The sequence below is a fragment of the Trichoplusia ni genome, chromosome 1 (assembly GCF_003590095.1).
Source record: "Trichoplusia ni isolate ovarian cell line Hi5 chromosome 1, tn1, whole genome shotgun sequence".
In the NCBI taxonomy this organism is placed as follows: domain Eukaryota; kingdom Metazoa; phylum Arthropoda; class Insecta; order Lepidoptera; family Noctuidae; genus Trichoplusia; species Trichoplusia ni.
The window spans coordinates 11,238,536-11,261,778 of record NC_039478.1 but is presented as its reverse complement, the minus strand read 5'-3'; the positions used below and the strand labels follow the sequence as shown (position 1 = coordinate 11,261,778).

General features: G+C 35.5%; 3 protein-coding genes across 5 annotated transcripts in view; 1 reads left to right on the top strand and 2 right to left on the bottom strand.

Moving 5' to 3' along the window:
- Positions 1-950: 950 nt before the first annotated feature.
- LOC113494491 (transmembrane protein 134) lies at positions 951-7,219 on the bottom strand. Its single transcript, XM_026872863.1, has 2 exons — positions 6,949-7,219; positions 951-4,416 (listed from the first exon to the last, which is right to left on the bottom strand). The coding sequence occupies exons 1-2, from the start codon at positions 7,098-7,100 to the stop codon at positions 4,074-4,076; spliced, it is 495 nt and encodes a 164-aa protein (XP_026728664.1). The 5' UTR covers positions 7,101-7,219; the 3' UTR covers positions 951-4,073.
- Positions 7,220-7,784: 565 nt separating this feature from the next.
- Positions 7,785-11,269, top strand: LOC113494462 (probable ATP-dependent RNA helicase DDX55 homolog). Its single transcript, XM_026872810.1, has 6 exons — positions 7,785-8,165; positions 8,449-8,643; positions 9,109-9,587; positions 9,847-10,087; positions 10,426-10,773; positions 10,994-11,269. The coding sequence occupies exons 1-6, from the start codon at positions 7,869-7,871 to the stop codon at positions 11,222-11,224; spliced, it is 1,791 nt and encodes a 596-aa protein (XP_026728611.1). The 5' UTR covers positions 7,785-7,868; the 3' UTR covers positions 11,225-11,269.
- Positions 11,270-11,427: 158 nt separating this feature from the next.
- The window catches only part of LOC113494470 (coronin-1C-A), a 30,744-nt gene continuing 18,928 nt past the window's right edge, over positions 11,428-23,243 (bottom strand). For 2 of the 3 annotated variants that reach the window (XM_026872823.1, XM_026872840.1), the window contains 8 exons: positions 22,874-23,004; positions 22,285-22,392; positions 21,526-21,700; positions 20,973-21,036; positions 20,459-20,547; positions 20,123-20,263; positions 16,962-17,177; positions 11,428-16,292 (listed from right to left, as the gene is read on the bottom strand). In XM_026872823.1, coding sequence (XP_026728624.1) covers positions 16,098-16,292; positions 16,962-17,177; positions 20,123-20,263; positions 20,459-20,547; positions 20,973-21,036; positions 21,526-21,700; positions 22,285-22,392; positions 22,874-23,004 — 1,119 coding nt within the window. In that variant the 3' untranslated portion in view covers positions 11,428-16,097. The remainder of the gene's footprint in view (positions 16,293-16,961; positions 17,178-20,122; positions 20,264-20,458; positions 20,548-20,972; positions 21,037-21,525; positions 21,701-22,284; positions 22,393-22,873; positions 23,005-23,243) is intronic. The other variant, XM_026872831.1, reaches the window with a different exon arrangement.

The window sequence follows — 23,243 nt, the reverse complement described above, 5'->3', positions numbered from 1 at the left end:
ATTTTCATGTATTTAGGTAATTTGTCAATTATCAGGTGTAGTTGAAAAAATTGCAAATTTTGCATTGTGCTTTGACATTAATAGACAAAAACTACATGCCATTCGTTTAGGTGCAAAAAAAAAAGGTTTTCAGTAGTCCAATATTAGATAATGTATACTTCTATTCTAATATATAAAGCTGAAGAGTTTGTTTGAACGCGCTAATCTCAGGAACTACTGGTTCAAATTGAAAAAATATTTTTGTGTTGAGTAGACCATTCATCAAGAAAGGTTTTAGGCTATAAACCATCAAGCTGTGACTAATAGGAGCGAAGATACAATGGAAAATGTGGAAAAAACAGGGCAGATATAAATAATAACATATCTTCTAACCACGCGGAAGAAGTCGCGGGCAACAGCTAGTATTTTATACAAACACATTATTAAGTAGTAACATGGTTTTAAATGTAAACAAAATAAAATTAGAAGTGGATGACTAAATTCCCTTCAGAAAATAATAGTCCCGTTTTTTTGTTTACTTTATCCAACTCATACGATGTACATTGATTTTACATTATTAATTTATATTCTTACGTATATAAAACGGATATTCTGTAGTCGTATGACGTCACGACGTACAGCGTGACGTAAGTAGTCCCGTTATGTTTGCGCCGCCTCCTAAGAGCTCTTGTTTTTTGAGTACATTTTTTAAATAGACTTTCGCTTTAAAGATTTTAATCCTTGTATCGTTGGGGGTTTCACAAATAATCAAGACACATGCACAGAAACCCAGACCCAGGTCAAGGTCATGCTTTCATGGATCTCACAAATGCTTGTCCTACGCGGGGATCGAACCCGCGACACGTCGCGCTCTGTGCGTGATGACCTCAAGCACTCGGCGAAAGTGCTATCCGTGCAGTTAATAGTAGTAACTTAGATTCACCTGTATTTTAGAGGAAAAAAAATACAAGTTTGAGGAAAGATGACTAATTTATTAAGAACTATTTACAACTTCCATATGTATAGAACAGGACAGTGATTGGAAACCAGCATTGAACACAACCTAGGGATCAGTACAATAGCGCGATACATTAAAATAGCCCAGTGACAGTTCACATGACGTCCGGAAACCATACAGAGACAATCCGCCATTATGCTTATTACGTCAGAGTTGCTCTAACGTAAATTGGATTAAAAAACGGATGAGTCAATGAGGACTGTTTTTGATGTTTATTAATTATTCAAATGTGATCATGAGTCAGTTTTGGATTGAGACAATAGTTTAGCTAATATATAGACAATTGTTTCAGAATGAAGTCATTGTTACTAGAACAGTAATTGTTGATGATCTTAATTAAGAAAACATGATTCGAGTAACTGGTCTGTTTGTTAGGATTCGTGTCTGAGATATAGAGATGAGAGATTTCTGACTACAACACGAATGAAGGAGATAAGTATGTAATTGTCTCTGTAGCTTCCGAAGGTCTAAGAAACTAAACATACCTACTGATATGTCATACAAAATCAGTCACTATATCACATACGAACAATAAACCTTAAATTATTATTACTAAGCGCAGTACAAAGGAAATAAATGAAAAATTCCGAGTTTCGTCAATTCAATTTTGTTAGTACAATATTTCGAGATAGTATTTTTATTCGTTAAAAATCTTTGGAGGGTAGGACGCGAACGAAACTCGGAATTTTGAGTAAATGTATGTAACTAGCTTAAAACACATACGCACAAATTCGCACCCTCATTGAAATAAATCCTAACGGCACGTGAGGCCATCCTAATTAGGTAAATCCGTTAAATTCAAAAGCATGATTGAAAAAAATCATGACGTAATTATCGCTATACCCAAAAACCTCACATGTCTTAAATAAAAATAATTAAGCTGGACAGATAAACCAATATCTAACACTAATTTACCAAAACTCATTCATAGCACAAAATAATATATTCTTAAAAAAAACATTCAAAAATTTAAACTAAGAATTCGTTCCATTAAAAATAAATAATTCGATTCCGTTCCGTATTTAAGCGGCGAGCAAAACGCTCTATTATGCAGTATTAATAAAACAAAAAATCTTGTCTCGTAGGCAGTTCAATGTCACTTTTCCTACTGATCTCGCCTACACATGTAAACCTTGTAAAATATACATATATTTACTATAAGCTTGGTAACAATAACAATAAGTATAGGATGCTTTTGCTTATAAAATCTTAAGACCATTACCATATTCCGTGCGGATTGGTAATCAAACACAATATAATGACGTTTTAATTGGCACCTGAGCGCAGGCACTGAATATAAAACTTGTCTGTTCTAAGTTCCGAAGTTCACGAAGGTTATATATGCGCTCACAATAACAGAAATATCGAATTCATAAGTCATCAATATTGCGTCATATCATAATGTGAAATTGTATTGCACTTAAAATATTCTGCCAACATTAGGACATCACATTCAGATTTCAAAATCCATACAAAAGTAAAAAATGTATGATGTGTAAAAATATCTCTACGATCCACATAGAAAGTTAGAAGCTGAATACATATCGCGACGTAGGTAGACTAGAATAACAACTTTCACTGCCTAATAAAAAATAGAAAAAAAAAAACGAGTCTATGATATCATTATTATTTATCGACGGAGATAAATTGTATTTCTACACTCATACAGCGATTCGTCAAGGGCACCTCATAGGTCGCAACCAATAATATGGAATGGGCGACCCTGGTTTCTTAATCAACGAGACGTGATCCAATAATTGATTAACCTTCTAAACATACTCAGCATACATATCTAATCCATCGTTATAGTATGTCTAAGCCAAGTATTAATCTATCTCTAGATTAAATGGACAAGTGCGATTTAGAAAAGTTAAGGTAAATATCCAGTACTTAATAATAAGAATTAGTTCGAACGTTAATAAAAGTACCATAGACATTCTAAGTTCAAACAGTTACCTACATAGTTTAGCATGTTTCAAAAAAAGAAAGTCATATTAGTTGCCCGTACGTTGGAATATGGCGGGTATTAAAAAGGACAGTATTCGACAATCCCTGAGCGAATACGTCTGTATTATATGAGGAAGCTTTTCACCCTTTAGACGAGTACATTGGATACTAAACTAGCGACAACAATATAGGAAATAGGGCGAAAACTTCAGACATATTCACTCAAGAGTAAACAGTTCACTTATTTGTTGTCATTCAAACGAAACATTACCGTCTTAACGATAAATACTTTTTTTTTATTTTTACTTTTTATCGTTTTTATAGATCTATCAACGGAGATAGGGTACTTATTGCTATTAATCTTCTAAATAGGAGTGCTTTGTTTTAATAATGTTATTTCATTTATCTCCCTCCCTTCCAGTAATAACGAATCAGTGAAGAGTTTATGGTTAAAAACTCACTCAAGTCGCTATTAATTCAAATCTCTACGTATCTATGCAACTAGGCACTTCAATAGTCTATTAAAATTATGTTTAAAATTAGTTTAAACTAGGTAATTAGTTTCCAAACATTTAAGTAGTTTGTAAAATATACTTTTCATTTTATTAACCGTACTATTAATATTTCGTCTTTATGTGACATTTAAAATATTATGTAGTTAATTATATACATCGGTTTTTAAGAATCGAGTAAGTCCCCCGTATCCGCGGAGGTTTCACTCAATTTTACATCGAGTTTATAAATATCCACGGATACGTTTGGTTCTCATAAGTTAATAGTTTGGACATTATATTTAATTTATGAAGTCGATCTAAGTAACGTTCTAACACAGTTAAAATTTAGTTTTCAATAAATAGTACCTCATTTCATTCAACATCATAACGTATACAGTAGAAGCATCTTTCGAACTTATTTTAAACCTTTTTAAATATTAACAAGAGAAGCTAAAGGAACTAGCTCTTATTATTCTTATTTTTTTGTTCATTTATCTACATTACATCGGATCGATTTATCTTCATTAGAGAGCAAAACAGAATGACCGCAACAAACATCTCCAGACATGATATTCAAACTCCTTGCATAATTTACACTCATTTTAAGCTTACACAAACTTAAAAAGTAAAATGAATCAGGTGAACAATGGGAGGTGATAGAAGTCGTAGCCTCTCTGTCCTCGCGCGGCGAGCCAGATGTAGACGACGTGGTAGGCGCCGGGGACGAAGCAGATCATGCCGGCTACGAAGAACACGGCGCCCTGGAGCCCGTTCTCTGGCTCAGCGACGGCGAAGGCGCCCATGCCGAGGAGGCCGACCCCGACGAGCAGCAGCACGACGGCCGCGCACACCGTCTTCCAGTTCTCCCGCACCTTGGGGTGGTTCCAGCAGTACATGGACTGCGTGGCCTCCACATACTCGTGTATCAGCGAGTCCGAGTCGCGGGACGTCGTGTCTTCCGTACATTTGTAGGTTTTGCTGCGGAAATACGGCGCGTTAGTACACAGCTTATCAATGTGAAATGTTGCGTGATAGGACGGCCTTGACTGGTGAAATTTGAACTGATAACATGGAATAGTATTGTTTAAATGAATATTACGGTATCACGTACTGAGTTCCTTGTTGGTTGAGGTTTACCGCTGTGTATCTAAGTTTCAAGCTGATTGTGATGTTTCACAATATGATTATTATATTACGTTCAACTAGATTTTATACAATCTTAGAAATTATTCATGTGTTACATTCGGTCTCATTTAAAGAAAACTATCGGGGTTTGATTAACCGGTCGAGATGTATTTTTAGTTTCCTAGTTTTATGAGTAACCTAATATCTATGAGTTAAAACAATACATTGATTTGTTATTAAATTAAGTGGTATTACGTTGTTGTGTTTCACGACCTAATTTTCAACTTATCAATCTAAAATAATAAACACGTTATCGAAAATACAAAACAATAATAAACCGGCGGAATTTGTTACTATTTGGAATTCATTATTATAATTGCATTATATAGGTAGTTTAAAAATAAATAATTAATTAGCTTTTCGCCCGCGACATCGCCCGCATCGAGGTTGGTTATATCGCGCTTCCTAGAGAACTCTTCAAAAGTCCGGGATTATAACTATCCTATGTTCTTTCTCAAGGTCAACTCTATCTCTGTAGGTGTACAGTGATTTAGACGTGAAAGCGTAACAGACAGACAGACAGAGTTACTTTCGCATTTATAATATTAGAAGGGATTCTATAAAATTAACAATCCACAAAAAATCTCCGTGTTTAAAACTGGATGCAAATAACTGTTTTAATTACTATTTCAAAATAATGCAAGTCACAAAAATACCTATATCAAACCTGGGCCATTAATTTTTAATTTTATTTTGTAAAATTCCATTCTCAGTACAGTAAACTCGCTCTTTAAGTAAGATTAAATAAATACCAACTGATAAAACCTGCATAATTATCATAAATTGTGTATGAAACAAAACCACAAACCTGTTATTTTCCAGGCAAACGACAACAAAGTTGGCATTAAAACCTTTTTCGTTAGTGGACTTCATGTTGACACAAAAATATAAAACTGGTTGTCTCTGATACAGCTTCACAGGCCACAGATGATTTGAGACTGACTCAGTTTACAATGGATGAGGAAGAAATAGTGTTTGAATTAGTCATCCCGTAAATTAATTATCATTTTAGTATGTTTATTGGAATATGGGCTACATCATGAACTCAAATAGAGGGTCAACTCATTATTTTTAGGTAGTTGATTGTGATTTTTATTAAGAGGGTCGTACAATACCTTGAAATATTGAGATCCTCAATTATTTATTTTGTGTGAATATGACTTTGTCAAGGAATACCAAACAAACCAAAGTTTGGTAAAAGCAATACCAAAGGGAAGAACCATTCTAATAAAACTAGATGTGCTTGGTGTTTATAAGTTTAATTATTTTTACTTTATTTATGAAAGGATTTAATTATAAAGACTCACAAAATATTATCACTTTCTGCTTAATGAAAGGTGTTTGTTGGATTCAAGAAAAAAGTTGTTGCTTTTCAAGATGTTTTCATAAATAATTCAGTTTAAAGAAATGAAATAACTTCCTATTGCCATGCTTTTAGGTGTGAATTCCACAGATAACAATAAATGTAAATTAATTCTACATTTTTAAACAATGCAAACATTATTATAATAGCATTTATAAACATTTAAAAAAATATAATAAAGGTTTATATAATGCCTTTATGTAGAACACATAATAAATGTTGTAGGTGCCTACTAAACAAGTCCTGTACTTTTCATTTAAGTTTAGGTATTTAAGGTGTATTATTCATACAATTTATTTATCAATAATTGTTGGTTGAAACTTACAATAACTCTATAAATAACAATTGCAACATGTAGGCATGTGTTGACCTAACATTAATATTTAAACTACAGAAGAGAGTTCTCAAGGTAGACAAGATTGTCTGGCTTCCTACTTTGTTGCCTTTGCCAATTGAAAAACAATTTAATGATTTTTAAATACAGTGCTACTTGGTTACTACAAACTACTATGGTTTAAAATATGTATACTTTATGCTTGAAAATATATGCATGTTTATAATACTTAAAAAACATAAGTGATAATTGCATAATACTTTTTGAATATGTACTTGGCGGTTTATAAAATACACTTGGATCACTTATTCGACTTTAAAACGCAGTTTTAATCCAATTATGAGACCGCATAATCTGAATCTTTGATAAGACATGATACGGAGCAGGTCAGTGTACACGATTAATTAGCGAATGTGAACGAGTAATTAGCGCTCTCGTGCGGCGATCTATGTCTGTAAACCATGTAACGGCTACCAAGTTCAACTGCCTTTGCCCCAGTAAGGAAATATGACTCACGAAAAGGTCACGAGCATACCGACATTAAAACACAAAGAAACCTATCTATTAACCCACAATTATGCTAACTGGCATGACTAATAAGGCTTGTTAATAAGTAAATTGATGTTACCTGGACAAATATTCACTTCCATTTTTGTATTTGTTCTGTAAAGGCGATCTGTCCCCAGTAGCACCGTACACTTTTATAGCTTCATCAGTCTCTTCCTCAAAAGCATCGTCAATTGAAAAACGCTTGTCGCTGTTACCAAACGGCCTCGTCATTGTTAAATATTGTTGATAACTGTCTGGAGATGTAAATTAAACATCACAACGTACGGGACAAAACACAGCTGTCAATTTGTCATATCAACATGCGCCATATTGATTACAACCAATGATGTTATGATTGGAAACTACTTACTATTAAAATTATGTTACATGGTTGACTAAATTAAATTTCCTTTGGCATAGTAGATTTTTAAAAACTTGCTTATTATTTTGCTTAAGTTCAAAATACAAATATTCAAAATTATTATGTGTTATATATTATGTTTTTTTAGGGCTGTTACTTCATGTATTTGAACGTGGTTTTGAGTATTCCGAAAGGAAGTGAGAGTTTAATTATTTAATTAATCACTTTCACTTCGAATTATTTACCGATAATTCTTAGTTGCTATTCGAAATGTCTGTGTATTATAGTATAGGGGCTTCACTTTATAGTAAACGACTTAACAGCATTCAATTAAAACATTGAGTTTCAGTTCCAGCACAAAAATAATTAAGTATGTGATAAAATCGAAAATAATTCTTAAGTAGCTATGGAAGAGAGTAAAAAAGCACTTATTACAAGGGTCACTGATCTTGTATTATTTAGTTTTAAATATTTAAATAAGGGTTTTTTTTTTTCAAATATATTCTGAGAATCATGCTTCGTAAACACACGCGTCTAAACGTCATACTCGAACGAATTGACGTACGTCAATGTCAAACGCACATGGTATGTGTATGTTTAGTATTTTTGTGTAAAGAAATGAAAATATAAATATAAAAATGGTGATTAAAGATTGGGATAAGGTGAAGCCAAAGCTTTCAGAGCCCGTGTTATCCTGTGTTAGGAAGCAGGGTTTCGTAGCTATGACTCCTATACAAGCAGCGGTAATTCCGTTAATCATGTCGTGTAAGGATGTGGTGGCCGAGGCGGTTACCGGGTCCGGTAAGACGCTGGCTTTCGTTGTACCGATGATAGAAATGTTGTTGAAGAAGCAAAAGGACTCGCCCTTGAGGAAAGACTTCATTTATGCTGTTATTATATCACCTACTAGAGAACTGGCCACACAGATTTATAAGGTATTTTATGTTTAGATTATGTAATTAAGTGTCCCGAATAAATTGTGTTTTTCGAATAATATCGTATAAGTCTTAAGCATTGTACTCTTCTATTATAATAATATTATTTTCCATGGCAACATAAACTTCATATATCCTCAACACTTTCTTATGATTTATCAAAAGAAAATTTATTTCCTCCACCCAACCAACCGAAATCACTTTGTTGTATCTGAAAATATAAACAAAATTATTATTTTACCAATGCTGCAAGTATATAAGTGATGAAAATTCATTCTTTCAGGTCATAGAATTGTTCCTGCAAGAGCCAGAATTGTCTCCTGTCCATGTTGCTCTCCTGGTTGGTGGCAGACCAGTGGAGGCGGATGTTGAGACCCTGCAGAAGGGAGCTCACATAGCTGTGTGCACTCCCGGCCGACTGCAAGACTTGCTGGCTGAGAGAAAGCAGCTCAACCTGGCAGGCCGGCTAAAAGAACTGGTTTGTTAATTTTTTATTATTGATTGCTAGCAAAAGATATAGGCACCTCATGCACCTCAATTTATAGTTGAAAGTTACCACTTAAGGTAAATTCCAGGCCATTACCACAATGATGTGGTTTACATGGATGTTTATTATAGACCAGAAAGTATTGTAACAAAAGTTCTAGGAATAAGAACCATTATTTAAACAGGCTTTTTTCTAAACTTATTGTCAGTTCAGACCAAGACACTATGCTGCATACATTAATAGAGCAACCCAAAATTGAACTATAACCAACAAGTTTGGTAATTGACCTGGAGTGTCTCCTTTAGCACTCAGAATAAAACCCCTGGTTGGTTATACACTGGATCTCGGCGCAAACAATCCATTAGCAGTCCTCTTACACTACCACACCTTACTTTTAGTCATTTGCCATTCATTGAAGAAGTTTCCCATATAAAGATTCCAACTTCTCTATTTCAGGATATCCTAGTACTTGACGAAGCTGACCGCCTCCTAGACTTAGGCTTCAGTTCAACACTGACCACCATCCTCCAGTACCTCCCGCGCCAGCGCCGCACCGGCCTGTTCTCCGCCACACAGACCAAAGAACTCCAGGACCTAGTCAGGGCCGGCCTGAGGAACCCTGTCGTAGTCAGCGTCAAAGAAAAATCGACCATAAGCACTCCATTACTTCTAGAGAACTACTATGTAATTGTTGAACCAGAGGACAAATTCCTATTCCTTCTAAATTTTATAAGAAATAGGAAAATTGCAAAGGGTCTGTTCTTTTTACCGTCGTGCGCATGCGTCGATTATTGGGCGGACGTGTTGCCAGTGTTCTTGCCAGATATAAAAATATTTTCGATTCATGGGAAAATGAAGCTGAAAAGAAGTAAGATTTTGGAGAAGTTCAGAGCAGCCGATAACACGATACTGTTGTGTACGGATTTACTGGCGAGGTGAGTTGGTTAAATGTAAAATGTACTTTGGATTCGAAAATAGCTTTGTCTATCCGCATTTAACAAGTAGTCTTTCAGGTGACACGCTCATACTGTCTGGAGACCTTGCATATATGGCTCTTATTTGTAATACTCATCATTAAAACATTTGATATACATAAGAAACATTGCAAAATATTGTCTGAGACAAGGTTTTCGAAATACATGTACCTATGTCATGAATTATTTTCAATATGTTTATGTTTTCCAATCTTTCCAGAGGTTTAGACATCCCCGAAGTAGAATGGGTGTTACAATGGGAGCCGCCGACGAACCCGGCCGCCCTGGTCCACCGCGTGGGCCGCACTGCGCGGGGCGGCGCGGCCGGCTGCTCGCTACTGCCGCTGCTGCCCACCGAGGACACCTACGTACCCTTCATCAAGACCAACCAGATGGTCGAGCTCAAAGACTGGAAGCAGTCCAAGGATGAGATCAAGATCAGTCCGAAATTGAAGGAGAAAGTAAGTACATTACTATAAGGGATATTTAATTGAAAACAATCGCAATGTTCTTTTGTTGTAGACAGAGCTTCTTAAAATGTAACTATTTATAAGTTTAATATAGCAAAAATGTTTAAAACTAAAAGCTTTACCATTTGTGTGCCTTACAAGCAAACCATTCATACTTGTTATTACTTTAAGATGATCAACCTACCTATGTTTAACAAATAATAAATGATTTCATCTGATTGAAATATTTCAATAAATTTAGTAGTAAAGAAGTGGAAAAGCGGAAATGTTAAATGATAGTAAAATCTGTTTGAAATGGCGAGATAAAAGTGTATTTTCCTTATTTCCAGGTCTTATCAATGCTGCATGAACAACAAAAGAGTGACAGAGCAGTTTTAGACAAAGGTCAACGCGCTTTCGTCTCCCACATGCGGGCCTACTCGAAACACGAATGCAATCTCCTCTTACAATTCAAAGAGCTACCCTTAGGTCACATAGCAACAAGCTACGGCCTGTTGAAGCTTCCCTTAATGCCAGAAATAAAGCAAGAACATAAGGACCAGTTTGTGGGACCGAAGGAACAGATTGATTTTAACAGCATACCTTATAAAGATAAACAGAAAGAAGCAAGTAGGCTGCAGAAGTTGGAGGAGTACAAGAAGAGTGGTGTCTGGCCGTCGAAGAAGAAAAAGAAAATGGTGAGTGAAATTGCTGGTTTTAAGCATTTTCTGACCGATTTGTGTGTCTGTGATGGAAACAAAAGAGCTGAATATCAGACTTAGTGGTTAGCTCTGAAATGCCCTCATGTCCAGAAGCTGATTAATATAGGCTAATGATGATCAAGTATACGTAGAGGAACCTTTCTCCTATATTAACTTGTAAATAAAACAAGTCATAATATGAAGAACTATTTTTCAGATACAATCTCAACCATGGGAACAAGCAAAGCAGAACAAAGAGGAGCGTAAACTAAAAAGGAAGAAACGAAAAGAATTGAAAAAGAACGAGCCAGAAGGAGGGAAGAAGAGAAAAGGCAGAACGGTAACACAAGAAGAGTTGAACGAATTGGCAGCAGACATCGCACTCATGAAGAAACTAAAGAAACGGAAGATTACACAGGACCAGTTTGATCAACAGTTCGAAGGATAGATGTATTTATGGAAAAGATGCAATAAATAGAGATATTTAAGTACTGTTCTTTGTTTTAATATTGATGACATCAACGTTAATAGTCACTTCCAGTCCTTTTCCGGATCGGAAGACATCAAATAACTCCTTCCACTTCAAGGCAGCTACACTTATTTTTTAGTATTAAAATAGAGGTAAAATAGGACAAAAAATAATACGACCAATGAAAATAGTAAAATAAATATATATTTCTGTTCAACTTTCGTAGCAACATTAATGATCTGAGTATTACCTATCAAAACACAACAAGGCACTTATCACCTATTTAATATAATATTGTCAATTTATGAAACGTCGCACATTTATAGCTTAGCGTTTGGCACTGAACGTATAGCACCGTTATAAGGCATTATTATAAAATCTTAGATTGTATAAAAATGGATTAGGCTTTATTTAAATTGAGCTTGCGTAACAAGTTGCAATAACAGTAACAATTTGAAAATCTATTAAGAATTTCTAGAAATAGTAAATTTATTTTTAAGCACTGTTGGTTATAATTTGAACGGCAAATCTTGCTTATGTCAAACTGACAGTGCCACTAGCGCCACCTCTATACAGAGATAAGTTTCAGTACTATGTAAAATACAAGTTGTTTGTAAAATATTTTCAAAAAGCTAACATTTACTTAATGGATCTCTTATACTTTTCAGTTAGATATGACCAGGAAACGCAAATTTTAAGAAGTGTTCTGTGTAGACTCATAAAATTTGATTTGACTTAAAGATTTTAGTAGAAAATCAGCAATGAATTTCGATCCACACATTCAACATGCGACCTTACCATATCCAACCATATTATTTAACATTTATAATACTACAAAGCTTCAGTTCTCAAACAGTAAATATATAATACATATCTCTCTAAGTTAGCACCACATTATCGGACGTCTTCACACGGTTGCCATAGTTACGTACTTTCATAACAATATAACAGCTTTATTCAAGAAGGACACCTAGCTAAGTGACGCTCGAAAACATGACACCTAAGGGATGTTTCGCTGTGCGTCGTCCTTGATCATAGCAGTAAGACAGTCCAGTATTTATACACTCTAAGATACAAAGTTCTAGACAAAATTGTGCGTCTAATATTTTACTATTTTCAGTTTTCAATTGTCACATTTTCTAATCAAAAAAGGAGTAGATAATATTTACATAAACGTGAATATTGCCATTGTATTTCAAACTCGCTTGTTCAAAGACAGTTCAAGAGATCTATGTTTGTATTAATTAGTTAAGATCTAGAAGTTAAATATCCGCCATTTTAGTTTTATTTTTAGAATTTGCTAATTTTGCCCTATTTTTAAACGAACGAGTCGAAATTCACATTACACATGAAATACATTATTAATTAGGGAAGCGTCTCAAGCGGTGGTAAAAGAAAAAAAAACACAATTACAAATTATTTAACGTCAAAATATTAACAGTCGAAATCCTAACGTAGAGGGCAACTGCCAACTAATGTACAATACTACTCTGAGGCTAGAATGTTCCATTTGTAACCTCTGTGTCAACTTTTTTTCTTAGGGTAGCATTAACATGACAATGTTGGCAACACCTAAGTAAAGCACATTCGTTGAACAGTCGCGCGCTTTACCGTCGATTATAAAATTTACAAATAAGTACATTAAAATAGCGCGTATTCACAAATGGTTAAAAATGCTAAGAAAACTCTAAAATGAAAAAGAAAATACAAAACCATCAAGTACAAATTGGAGAACTTTAAAAATTATAGGGTGAAAGGACCATTAGCCGGCCTTAAATGTTGATCACCTTTCATGAGTCACAGGATTCAAGACATCATGAAAGTTTGTTACAAATGGCCCCCAAATAATTTACACAAGTATTCATAAAGGTACCTAAAATCAAGCATTTTCATACAAATTCATACATTGCTTTGTCATGATACTAATACGAACATCTAAGTTTACGCCATCATAAATATACGAAAAAAAAAAAATTAATAAATTGTCGTAATAATACTATTTAAAATTTAAACTATAATACTAACTGTCAGGGCGACAGCGCGACTTACTGTCAAATGTCAAATTTCATAAGTGACATGACTAGCTGCCAAGGACCATAGAATGTATCCAATAATATGAAATTAATACTTAATATTGTGTTAATTGTAAATCGCATGTATTGACAATTCCTCTAAGACTATTCTGTTAAAGCGTTTGACGCGCTTTTGTTAAAATTGTATTTGACGTCAGATTTCGGCGCTAAATTACGAAAAAAATCTTACAATCGTATAATAAAACATCAAACTTATTTCTAAATAGAATAATAGTAGAAAATAATTATTAATAATGCATTGAGCCAGCAATTTGTTTAGAAGCGTTGCGCCTTACTGTTAATACATAAAAATGATATACAAAAGCACCAAGTTACTGGACTTTCAAGCTTAGATTAATAAACTATTTTAAATGAGACAGGTGAACTGATTGCATTCCTTTTGGCACCAGTATTAGTAGATATATCTTAATGCTCAACGATGCCCAGTGGTCAAAATATAAAATTGTCGAATAAGAAATACACAAGTGGTCTTACTGGCTACCTTAATAGTTAACTTGGGCGAAGACCACTGGAAAAAAAGTCAATTTGTAAGACCAAACATTGGTGAAAATTTACAGTCACCAGATAAGTGGTCGTTTACGTTAAATGGTACTAATACGTTCTTCATAAATGTAGTTATTCGAAATAAAATCCATCCGTCTTATTTAAAATGTAAAGCTTATCCACACAGGTTCAAATGTCGTAACGTAATAACATAGTACTATACTTCAAGTGAGTCATGAGAAACTTGTGTGAACTAAGGTTAATACTTGTATTTCACGAATATGTGTCAATTTGACGTCATACACCGACTTCGAAAAAAGTGGAGGTCCCATTCGGTAGGTATGCTTTTTTTTAATAAATTATTACAATAATTTATAACTGGTCCTTGTGTAGGATCAAAGGACCACCATACCGTCAGAAGCGTTGAAAAAGCGACCTTAACTGAAGTATATACCTTTAATGTGGTTAGAAAATGGTTTACAATATTTTTAATTGACAACATATTCGTATAATAGATAAAAATAATATTAGCTTAAAACTAAGAGCAACAGTTATGTGTGCCTACGTAACCTATAATTGATTTGTTCCTACTACATTATTGTGAAATAACATTTATATATATTTAGTTTCGTAATAATCTCATTACTTTCAGAATAGCTAGAAACTATGTAGCAAAGATTTTATTGAAATTGAATACTGATCTGCTGGAGATCATTCAGAAAAAAAATCGATAAAGATTTGGCACTTAACAAAATCTTTTGCAGAATTATCGCTTTTTGGGAATATCTCTAATATTCTTGTGTAATGTATCTTGAAGTTAACTATTCTGAAAATAATACGGTAATACCGACATTTGTTTAGCTATGATAATATACCGTAGTGTCTATAAGAGCTTAGCCCTTGAGAAAGTGCGAAGCGTTTGGAGACTATAGAACCTCGGAGAATGGATACTAAGCTAAATGGTCATCACAAGTTTGTATGTTTGTTTGTAACATCTTTACTCTTAAACGGCTGGACCAATTTTACATTTTGAAGCTATAATCGGTATCCACGAGGTTGCGAGTTGCGAACAAAACTACCATTATTATATTTATAAAGTTTGAATCGTCATATATTATCCTTTTTCAATTGATAGCACTTCCATTAGTACTGTGTAAGCAGTCTAAATCTGTTCTTCATAAAAAAATGGAATATAAATTAATTCCAAAACGTATTTTTGCACCCAAGTTGAACCATCCAAACAATTCTTCTTAATAGTTCCAAACGCTTCTAACAAGTCAATAGATTATAAACCTAGGGGCTGTAGACCTAAAGGCTATATTTAAACCGCGCTTATTGTCGATGCACGTAAAATGTACACTGTCCCACCAATTTATAGCAACATTATACAAATGACTTGTGACTGTAAATTATATAATTAAATGAATTAAGGCACATAATTTTATTTCGCGTATTTATCACTTCATTATACTTAATATTTACAAAATTATTTATATAAATAAATAATTAGGGTACACTGGCGGACAGATGTATTGCACACATAGGTTCAAATATATGCTTTTCATTAAAAATATTTGTGTTAACAATTTTAGAGATTTCATCAATATTTGATCAATTCTTTCGCTTTTTACAAAACAGTTTACAAATTTACTCGTTCATTATTTAAAAATCGTGTCACATTAAATCTGCACGCCAGTGTATCCCGAAATTACAGAAACAATGAAACATCGAGACATTTCGACAATATTACTGGTCTTTTCCCTTCGATACAGAGTAATGACTGTCTTTATTAATGTAATGATATTTCATTATTAAAATCATCGATATATCCCAACTGTCAGTTAACATAATCTATGGAACAGTAACGAAACATATCGACGCGTAAAATGTGGTTTTTAATCTGTACCTTTAAATTATAGATTTAAATAATAAGCATATGATGTCGATGTGTTAGTTTACTCTCCATGTGAAGATGATTAATTTGCCAGTTGTAGCGAGCTTAAAACGAGTGTTTTGTTGTTTCCTAATTCTGAATTAATCCTCCTTTAAAACATTATACGGAACAATGACATGGCCATTTCAAAAGCGACGTATTGTGAGGAAATTTAAAAGACCATTGCCACTCATGTCCAAAAGGACTAAATTCACACAAGTCCATAAAGACGAAAATCTCGCTTCACAAGGACTAACCATCTTAACATCCCACATATGATATTATTGTGACCTATGAAATCCAAAGCTATAGATTAAAGGTCCGGGGGTCCGCGTGTACCTGGTCAGACCTCGTCGGGCGCCATGGCGTCGTCGTCGTGGTTGGGCTGCGGGCTGGCGGCGGGCTGCGGCGAGGGCTGCGGCTGCGGGGACGCCGGCGCCTTCACCGCCGCCTCCAGCGCGCGGATGCGGTTCTCTTGCTTCACGATCACTGATTTCAACTTGCGGATTTCGTCCACTAAGTCTGACAGTTGTTTTTCCTTGAATTTTGGGTAAAAAATGTTAGTGAATTTGAATTGATAGAATTTTCTTGTTGTACTGAGATTTTCGTAGGAATTAAGATTCTTGTAATATTATGAAAAGGGTAATTTAATTAGTTATCAAACTAAGTGACACAAGAATTTGGATTACGGAGCCTTAAATTCACTAAATTGTTCGTGTTGCTTTCGGCATCGAAAAAAGTTGGTGTAACCAAATACCAGTGTGAGGCATGAAAATCCTTATTTTGAAACAACGAAGAACTTATTACTTTACTTTATTGCACATAAATACACACACTTGGACAATATGTTCTTGGAAAGTTCATGTACAAAGGCGAGCTTAACCCAGAGTTGGGTTCTCTTACAGCAAACCTTAGAGTGATAGAGAGATTTGATATAGAAGGAAATCAAAAACAGCGCAACAGTATTTGAAGAAGAAAAAAAGAAAAATGTAATAATTATAATAAATTATACTAATTTAATTTAACTTTAATTTCGTCTTATATTTAAACTTTCGCGTTACATAATTTTATCAACATTAAAGAATACGGGGATTAACGCAAAAATCGAGGTAATCTTCGTATTCTTTAATCTCGTCTGGTTGTAGTCAAGAGGAATTAAAGTTCAACAAATTGACGTAGCATATTATTATAATAGTGTAGTACTGACCACGAGCGCGTTGATGCTGGGCGGGGGGGTCGCGGAGGCCGGCGTGGACGCGTGGTCGTCGTCGCGGCGGGAGGCGGGCGCGGGCGCGGCGGGCGAGGCGGAGCGGTCCTTGTCGCGCTTGGCGCCGGCCAGCGCGTTGGCCTTGCCCGCCTTGCTGAGCGTCAGCGTCTGCGCGCGCCCCGCCACGTAGCCGCCCTGCACAACCAGCGCGCGCTCCTGCACCAGGTCGGGGCCTGTAGCGCCTGAACACCGCTGCCGGCTGCCTTACGTACGGCATACTAACTCATATGTGTTGCCCGTTTACCGAGATATGCTTTTGCACTTATTTACTGTATTATTTTGTGTATTTTTACAGTAAATATTTCAATTTTGATTGATGTTACTATGGGTAGAATACTGTATTCACAGTAAAAATGGATATAACAATATTGCACTATTACTAATTGCAAAATATCAAATAACCATTGCAGGTCTAACTATTTAAATAACCTCTTTATATTGTTTCAAAAAATCATGAATCCTTAGAAGAAGGCTCATAAAAAACAATTAGATACTTATGAACACAAAGCAACTTCTTTATAAATATCCCCGAAAATTGAAAAAAAAAGAGATCCCATAGAGAAACTACCCCAAGTAATAGTACATTAATATAAAAACACAAAAATGTTAGTAGCACATCAGAATATTTGAGGTATATCTTAGTTAACAACACAACACACATCAAACCATACAAAAGTGTTCGTTAGAGGCAAGCCAACAGAGACATTCCAAACGACTACTGAGGGGGGGGGGGGACGTCATAGGGGTGTTGACAGACAAGTGTAGAACTATTTAGTCCTTCAGTTAGAAATATTAAATACGTATTTATGAAGCTCGACAGGATATTTAAACAGATCTGATAAGGGATGATGGATTGAAGCTGTTGTAAATGTAATTGGTGATGGGCTAGACTTCGACGAAATCGCGGTAAAACGAAGATGACATTGGCGGAAGATATAAAAAAATTGTATAATGAGATATTTGCGAAGATCAAGAGACATAATACAGCTGTGGGCTAATCAAGACTGATGACGATGAAACAGGAGATGTTTTGCCCTTTTATGAATAGTAAAAAATTATACTGGATTTAATCGTCGTTAATGAAAATGCGTGTCAAAATTAGTGAAGTCACGCGAAATATCTACTTACTGCATAATAGTAATAAATTTGTTTTATGTGGGATGGAAACAAAATACGTATTCAATATTAATAGTTTAACTACTGAAGGACATTAAAAAGTTGTCAACTTCCCTACAAGCTTCCGATTTCTAGAAGGCTGATCAATTTTATATATTTTATAGATTGTGATTATTTAAAAACTAGAACATTACTTCGTCCGTTCTAAGTTGACCTTATTTATATTTTTACAAGTGTCAAAAGCACTTTTAGTAAAACTTTTAATGCGTTCAGATTCGATGAAAGCATTTTAAAATTTTTACGATTATTTAATAATTCAATTTACTGCACATTGCTTCATGGACAATTAGACAATCTGTCAAAAATGACAACTTCGAACGGAGACGGTATAAAATGAGATTCTAAAGTCGATATTCCGATATATTATGTTGATCAGTATTCGTGAAACCAGGATAAATATTTAATTGGGAGAGTTGGAGGGGCCCCGACCTGGGCTTTCGTGAGATCTTAGAGTAGGACTATTGTGGTGTGGGAGCGAGACACAGCACTGGACGCTGTCTCACTCCCACGATGGGAACAGTCCTGCTGTAAGAGCTCTATTGACATAAAAAATATAGAATTTGTTTACATTATATTGTAACAGTTGTCTATTAAACGGTTATCAGCAAGCTTTCTCCCAAAGCTGATTTGATTCTGGTACTGCAATGCTACTATCAAACTGAACCACGTAGAGGCCGAGTAACGATACAGTGTTATGTTAGGCTGTCGATCAATCTAAGTTCCAATTCACGTCACTGCATGAATTGGCGCTAGTGGCGGGTTTCAGAGTACCAACTATTCTCAATTCTATTGAAACAAGATTCAAGTCCGTTGGGAGTAAGCTTACTGATCTATATTGGGATCGTAGAATTTTAACACTATAATAAAAACAATTTTGATCATCTTTTAACCACTTTTTTGTGTACCGAGGTAGCCAAAAAGGCTGGTCCCTCGATACATAATAAGAATTTAGAGTTTATTCAGTTATAAAGCTGAAATTTTAGTAACTCGAGTAAATGCTGAAAATTATTTCAAAATGAAATTAGGAGAGAGTTAATACAAACGATAGTTTTACAACATATTGAAATTTAGATCTTTTTAGGGTTATTTGCATTATCCAATATTATTTATCATGGTTTTTGATGAGCACAATCTATTAAAAATTGTCTGTAATATTACAAAGTTACATATTATCGTGACTGTGGTGCTCAATGGTAAACCGAATGGAATAATGTAAATAACCAGTTAAAATATTAAGAACAAAAGAAAAACCACTTACCTGTATGAAAAGTTGAATCAAAGCAAAACATACACACATCATGCCTTTAAACAATTGCAAAGTATAAAAATATACAGCTAAAGGTTCGCAATTTGTATAAGAAATAAAATTAAGTCTTTGAGTGATATATTTTCCCTTGTATGACCAAAAAGACAGAAAAACATATCGCTACTTCTTACTTAATTAATTTTGTGACAATATAAGGCAATATAATTATTTCAAATCTATGTACTCTAGTCTAGAATACTTAGCGATTCAAATAAGCTGTGTAGGTTAGCCTTTCTGAATTACTTAAGATGTCGGGTCAAATTCTTTGACATGAATTTATTTTGATGTCAATTTAAATTATTTTTCGACATTCTCTGTAAATGCCCGACAGTTGTATACACAGCTCTTATAGCCAAGTGACATTTTAACATTCGTTGGCGTGAAAAGAAAACACTCGAATGTATGGAAATGACTGATCAAAGTCAAGATCAAATCGAAACGAAACGTCACTCTCATACCATCCTTGAGCGTTATTTATTGACACTAATGAATGATTGTGGAAATGTCACATGGTAACAGGGGCTGGTTGGCCTTGCTATAGTTCTTTCTCTGTCTGAGCTTTGTCCATATCCTCCCTAGCCCACCGGTACCGTGTCCCGTGTAGCTGCCCTTGCGTTACCTTGAGCGACATGGTGCATGGCTCGGCGTCCTCCCCGGCGAGCCACTCGTCGGCGGTGAGCGAGGCCTCGTCGCTCAGCGTGTCCGGGTACAGGTCCTCCTGGAACAGCTCCGACTTGCGCGGGACCGTCATCGATACCACCTGCAAGCCAAGGAGGGGTGTAGATACTGTATCGATGTGGACGTTGTCGAAGAATAACGAACAAAAAGTATTGAAAAGTAAATTAAACTTGGTAATCAGTTTTTATAAACAAAAATCGGCTGGAAGAGAATTGTAAAAGAAATTAGCAGTAATGTTGTAAAAATCGTTGTTTCTATTAACTATCTTTTTCCTTACCTGACAGAGTCCAGAGTTATTCAGCCTGTAGAACTTGGCGATCTCGCAGGTTGCCACGTCGCAACCTCGCTTCGGCATCATACCGATACCTGGAAACAACCCATCGATGATCATTTGATCATTATTTAAGATGCGAACACTAATCTGACTAAACATTCTAAGATGAACCACCTAATGACTCAAAACCAAACGAAAATAACTGTTGTGATAAGGTTAAGGTTCAAGATACCGACTAGGAGTTAAAGTGGTCTCCACCAAAATCGGTCAAACATAAAATCGTCATTGTTCATAGTCTTATCTAACTCCCTCGTCAACTTTCAGTGCTGACTGTACATTCTAAGGGGTTCTAAGTACTATTAGGTTTGTTAAAGGGATACTGGTCTGGACTGGAACAACATCGTCATCGAACTTGCTGCCCAAAATGGAAAAGAAAAATTTTCTGCGAGCCCTATGTCCCTGATGACAGATAACAGGATTTCATCATCATCATCAAAGGGATACTATCTATAGTTACCTCTTTGTGGGTCTGGTGTCTGGAAGGTGTTGATGTAGTGGACGAATGGAGGCTCTGGTGTCACCTGAAAACATTTTACAGAATCAAAATCACAGACAAATATGGACGGATAGCGATTGACTGGCCTATTGGTCTAGTGGTTAGGAGGGTCGTGGCTAGTAGGTTACCGGAGGTCGTGAGTTTGATTCCCACCCAGGACAAATGTTTTTATGATGAACATGATCATTTGTTCTGTGTCTGGGTGTAATTTATTTATAACATTTAGGTATATACTTAGATCTATATAAGTCTGTATATCAGATGTCTAGTATTCATAACATAAACTTTGCTTAGTTTGAGACTAGATGGCGTTGTGTGAAAGTTGTCGAATATTATGGAATATTCATTAAGTTAATCTACTTGACGGAGTTTAGAAAAAATGTATTTAAAATACGTTAGTGCTATTTTTAGGTACCGATCACTGGAATACTGTGGAATTGTGGGATATAAAATCGATCTTTTTATAAAACAGTGGAAATATATTATCCCATAACATATGCCGTGTATAACTGACCTCAAAGTATCTGATGACGGAGTCCCCCTTGCCGCAGAGGTAGATGAGGTTGGTGTCGGGGTCGTAGAGCGGGAACATGACGCCGTTGCTGGTGTCGATCTCCACCGTGACGATGGGCTCGGCCAGCGCGTCCGGCGTGCGCAGGCTGTACTGCCGCTCCGACATGCGGCTGAAGCTGTGCGGGACGATTTTATTTTGTAAATTAATTGTTGGTATGTCTTACAAATAAAGAAATGAAAAAAAAATGATATTTCGTTGAAGAGAAAGTAGCGGAAGTATGGAAGCAACAGTTGTTATTGAGTCATGAAAGTGGATTACACATTTTCCTATAGTTATTAAACAGAGTTTGTACAGAAGGACGAGTTTTGTTGGTGAAGTGTAATTTTTAACAGACATCAACTAGTTTTCACAAGCGTAACAATAAGTTTTTATATGTATGAATATTTTCAGAAGTGAGTACAAGTGTGGCTTTTAGTCTAACTAAAGCACTTATCGAAGACGGTTATAAATTGGTTATAAAAAGTTACAAAACCTGATATCAACTGTATTGGTAATAAGTTTTACGTGTAAGATATTTGAGTTAATGAGTAGAAAACAGTCATTTACTTCTTCATTAATCAATTCAACCTATCGAGGTTCACACCTGTACAAAGCCTACCCAAGTTCCAACACAACACATTCCTTCTTAGTTCATTAAAAAATTATCAACACCTGGCTAAATAATATTATTTTCAGTAACTTAAATAGCAAAAGACTCACCCAGTGGTAAATACAAGTCCATGCTTCAAGAAGATAGCGCGCGACGCTTTGCTGCCCTCGTGAGCTATCGCCTCGGACTCCACCTCGCCTTTACGGGGGTCGATGATCCTTAAGGACAGAAAGAAATCGGGGTTAAGGACCTGCAGGTATAAAGACCAAGTTATAATCACCAAGTTGAGGACGATATAAGTAAGATGGATTTTTCATGTACTGTTAAATTGTCGTGGCCTCATAATATGCTTGTACGTGATATGAGAGGCTATTTCACTTTTCAGTATACTCTTGTTTTTCTTGAAATGTCATTCTAATCCTTCTCTTCCCTTTGCAAAGTAAAACAGTTCGATAAGAAGGTAGATAAACTATTATGATACCATCCTATCAATGTCCCACAGTACAGCGCAGACCTCTTTCAGCTTGGGAAAAAATCGTTGGGATCGAACCTGCACCTCGTGGATAAAAACCGGAATGTTATATAGAACTGCAAGGCTAACACGATAAACACGATATATTTCCGTTAAAGTTGGAAACAAATTCCATCACACGTACATATATCACGGTCCTTTGTCCCGAGAGTAAGAGGTCACATTACCTGATCTTCTTGTCGCGGCAGGTGGTGAGCAGCTTGGAGCCGGTCCAGTTCCAGCAGGCCGAGTAGATGAGGTCGGGGTGGCAGTCCAGCGTCAGCAGCACCTCGCCAGTGCCCACGTTCCATATCGCTATCTGTTGCAACACGTATAAGAGTTAGGGGAGAATGTGTATACGAAAAGCAACTCTCTGAAAAATTACAATTCATAGTATTAAGTACGGGTGTAACCACACCACATTATATCATACAATCAATCTATGCTGTAAATATTATTGACCGTCATAAAATAATCCATTTCAACATTAATAGGTGTGGTAACATCTAAAATAATCTAGAAATATTGAGTCGCTGGTAAAATACCGCCACAATATCA

Bases quoted from the DNA above. Each gene is read 5' to 3' on its own strand.
- LOC113494462 (XM_026872810.1), top strand. From the start codon at position 7,869: ATGGTGATTAAAGATTGGGATAAGGTGAAGCCAAAGCTTTCAGAGCCC. The intron at 8,166-8,448 runs GTATTTTATGTT...TCATTCTTTCAG, and splicing joins TGGCCACACAGATTTATAAG to GTCATAGAATTGTTCCTGCA. The intron at 8,644-9,108 runs GTTTGTTAATTT...TCTCTATTTCAG, and splicing joins CAGGCCGGCTAAAAGAACTG to GATATCCTAGTACTTGACGA.
- LOC113494491 (XM_026872863.1), bottom strand. From the start codon at position 7,100: ATGACGAGGCCGTTTGGTAACAGCGACAAGCGTTTTTCAATTGACGAT. The intron at 4,417-6,948 runs GTAACATCAATT...GTATTTCCGCAG, and splicing joins GGAAGTGAATATTTGTCCAG to CAAAACCTACAAATGTACGG.